The 2883-nt window shown below is 37.3% G+C and overlaps 1 protein-coding gene across 1 annotated transcript; it reads right to left on the bottom strand.

The window, feature by feature from the left end:
• Positions 1-2439, bottom strand: LOC113341363. The gene is made up of 3 exons (XM_026586269.1): positions 2270-2439; positions 1504-1850; positions 1-595 (listed from the first exon to the last, which is right to left on the bottom strand). Exons 1-3 carry the CDS (start codon positions 2437-2439, stop codon positions 30-32), a joined length of 1083 nt encoding a protein of 360 aa, XP_026442054.1. The 3' UTR covers positions 1-29.
• Positions 2440-2883: the final 444 nt, after the last annotated feature.

The following is a 2883-nucleotide window of genomic DNA, read 5'->3' as shown; positions in this document are numbered from 1 at the left end:
TCCATGAGAAGAGAACTTGGTGCATACTCTTAAAAATTTCGTGAGCAGTCCACTTTCCTACTAAGGTACTCTGCCCGGGTATATTGATTTGTTGGAAAAGACCAACTACAGAGCTTTCTGAATTTAATTTCTTCTCCTCTAAAGACGGCGGAAATAAACAAACCTAGTACTTGTGCGGAGATGTTAGAAAATTGCATACCCATAACTCCAGTTGGTGTGTTGAAGGCACCACTCATTTTACGTGCGAGAACTGCATTTGAAACCATTTGGAATTTCCACCGCAAGTATCCCAACAACAGCTGCACCTGTAGGAATTGGATTACTCTGAATATGAGCTGAGTTTCCTCCATCCACATGAGAACTGAAATGGTCAAACTCGCATTTGCAGCATTCCCTAGACCTGTAGTGTAGAATTTGTATTTCCATTGCAAAAAGTACACAAGCATCCAGAGATATTGAAATTGAAACACCATGAACAAGACCCGAGTTCCCATGCTCCCTACAAAGATTTTGGCCCAACAATAACATGCCTTTGCTTGATATGCCAAACTCCCCTTCAATTTCTCACACACAGCTATATAAATCTCTACTTCACCTGTGGGTAGTACAAGAAAAATATGCGCATAAATTTCCTTGAGAACACATTTCGGCACCTCAAATGAACCACACTTCCGCAGTAAGAACAAGAATTCTGCTCCAATCTTAACTGATAGATAAATGATTGAAGCACTAAACATCCAATATGAACAATACCTAATTTTATAAATCAGCTCATGAACAATACCTCTATTACATTTATCCACTAATTTCAAACCCACAGAAGAAACAAACCCAAATCTAAAATCCCATGTCATAAAACAAGAAGTCCAGAAACTGAGTTTGAATTCTTTTCCACGGTCAAATAATGTACGAGCATAATAAAATAAAAGACACAAACAGTTTTCGCAAAGTAACTTGTTGTTGAATAACATCCTAGAGATTGCAGTTGACAGGAACTATGAGATAGAATAACTGAAATATTGCACGGATGTGGCTGTACATTTCTAGTCTTGAGTACCAAAACTGCATTCATCGTCAGGGACAAACCACTCTTAAGTTGTAAGAATTTCTCATTCCTACTGCCAGTAAGTGTCAATTTACCATGATCAAATACTCTCCAGGAAAGTTAAAACAAGAGTGAAAAGATTTCTTACTACACAATTGGTGGCTGACAACATTTTTGCTCTTCAAACACAAAATATCCATTTGAAGAATTTTAACAAATATCTGCCAAGCAGTACAAGCAACTCTACCATTACCTAACATAGCAGCAATTCGATCTCTAAACCATGAATCTGACCAGTACCCATGCTCAAAATTCCACTCCTGATTATCTTCCTCAAAAAATTTATCCAAAACAAAGAATCACACATAGCAAAACGAGAAGTCCCGGTCATATGTTTAAAATCTTTTCCACGATCGAATATGATGCGAGAAGAATTGGGAATAATTTTAAACACTCACCAATTTCGATCTGATTTATCCTTGTGAAGTCTTTAATATCTGTCTGTGCAGTTTCATTTAGTAGAAAATTCACACAATCAGATGAACCATCCTTGTCTATAACAGCGCTAGCGGAAATTAAGTCAACTTTCTGAGATTCAACCCTATTGGGGACTTGAGAAGAAGAATCTAGCTGAACAGAAGTAGGAATTGATTTTGCTTCTTCCGATGTAACAACACCAACACCGAAGTCTTCCGAATCAGAGGGTTGAGCAATAGAAGTAGGAATTAGGTTTCCATTTCCAATTGATTTAGTAAGATCTTCTGCATCCGATAACTTTGAAGTAATTTTTGAAGCTCCACTGGATCTTCATGAATGCAGTTTTTCTTACCAAAATATTTCTCCATTGTCGCATAAAAAACTTCTTTGGTAAGTATCGTTGATGCTAAATCATCCCTTTGATTCTTTATTTCTACCAATTTCATATTCAATTCTACCAATTTTGATGTGATTTTCTCGAACCCTGCCATCGAATCCCCCATGGATCGAAACGGCTCCTGATACCAATTGTCGTGTACCTGGTTATACATGACAAGATTGGGTGATAGAATTGAGGATAAACCTCTCTTGATTCGTGAGAATCAAGCCTAGAGAAGAAGAAGAGATCTAATCCAAAGAATCAGCCTTACAAGAGGAAAAAAAATTATATTTTCATTAAATTTGATAATCCATCTTACACAGACTTATATACTAGATCAAGACCACAAGTGTTATAAACACCCTTACAATTGATAAAAGCTAAAAATACTACTAATAACCAACTTAAATGTGATAAGGGTACCTCCTTCCAATACCGGTACATGACACTTAACCTCTTGTACACTTTCATCTACAGTACCCACAACCACTTCAACATCCAATGGATGGTTCTCTACCGTCTTCTTCATCCAATGCATGCCCTAGAAACCTAACCAAGGTTTTTTCAACACCTAAGCAACCCAAACTCACGCATGATAATTTCACAGGATTCTAAATCTAAAGGAAATCACAATGATTTCAATCCTGCCAACCCTAGTCCCAAAGCTTCCACAACCCATTTTAATATCCTCATCCAATCTTCGATATCATCGACAACTACATCTTCTTTCATATCATCCGCTTCCACTTTCTCTAAACAGAAATATCAAAGCCCCCCATCATCTCCCACCCACAACCTCAAAGATGATAGCGACAAAAGCCAGCAGAATCTAAATCAAAAACCTCAATCTACTTTCCAAACATCCAAAAAGAACCAACTTTCCTCCAAAAGTTATCAGCATCATAACCTTAAAGGCACCCACAAAGATACCCATATATTCCAGCTAACTGCACGTATGAAAGATCTGATGAATTCTCATCAT

This window comes from Papaver somniferum, unplaced genomic scaffold, assembly GCF_003573695.1.
Source record: "Papaver somniferum cultivar HN1 unplaced genomic scaffold, ASM357369v1 unplaced-scaffold_29, whole genome shotgun sequence".
In the NCBI taxonomy this organism is placed as follows: domain Eukaryota; kingdom Viridiplantae; phylum Streptophyta; class Magnoliopsida; order Ranunculales; family Papaveraceae; genus Papaver; species Papaver somniferum.
Note: the sequence above shows the minus strand (reverse complement) of the source record. Positions and strands in the feature narration are given on the sequence as shown.

Excerpts from the sequence above, each read along its gene's own strand:
- LOC113341363 (XM_026586269.1), bottom strand. The coding sequence starts at position 2,439 with ATGCATTGGATGAAGAAGACGGTAGAGAACCATCCATTGGATGTTGAA. Across the intron at positions 1,851-2,269 it reads ATTTTTAGCTTTTATCAATT|ATCCAGTGGAGCTTCAAAAA; the intron begins GTAAGGGTGTTT and ends GCATTCATGAAG. Across the intron at positions 596-1,503 it reads GATAAATCAGATCGAAATTG|GTGAAGTAGAGATTTATATA; the intron begins GTGAGTGTTTAA and ends TACTACCCACAG.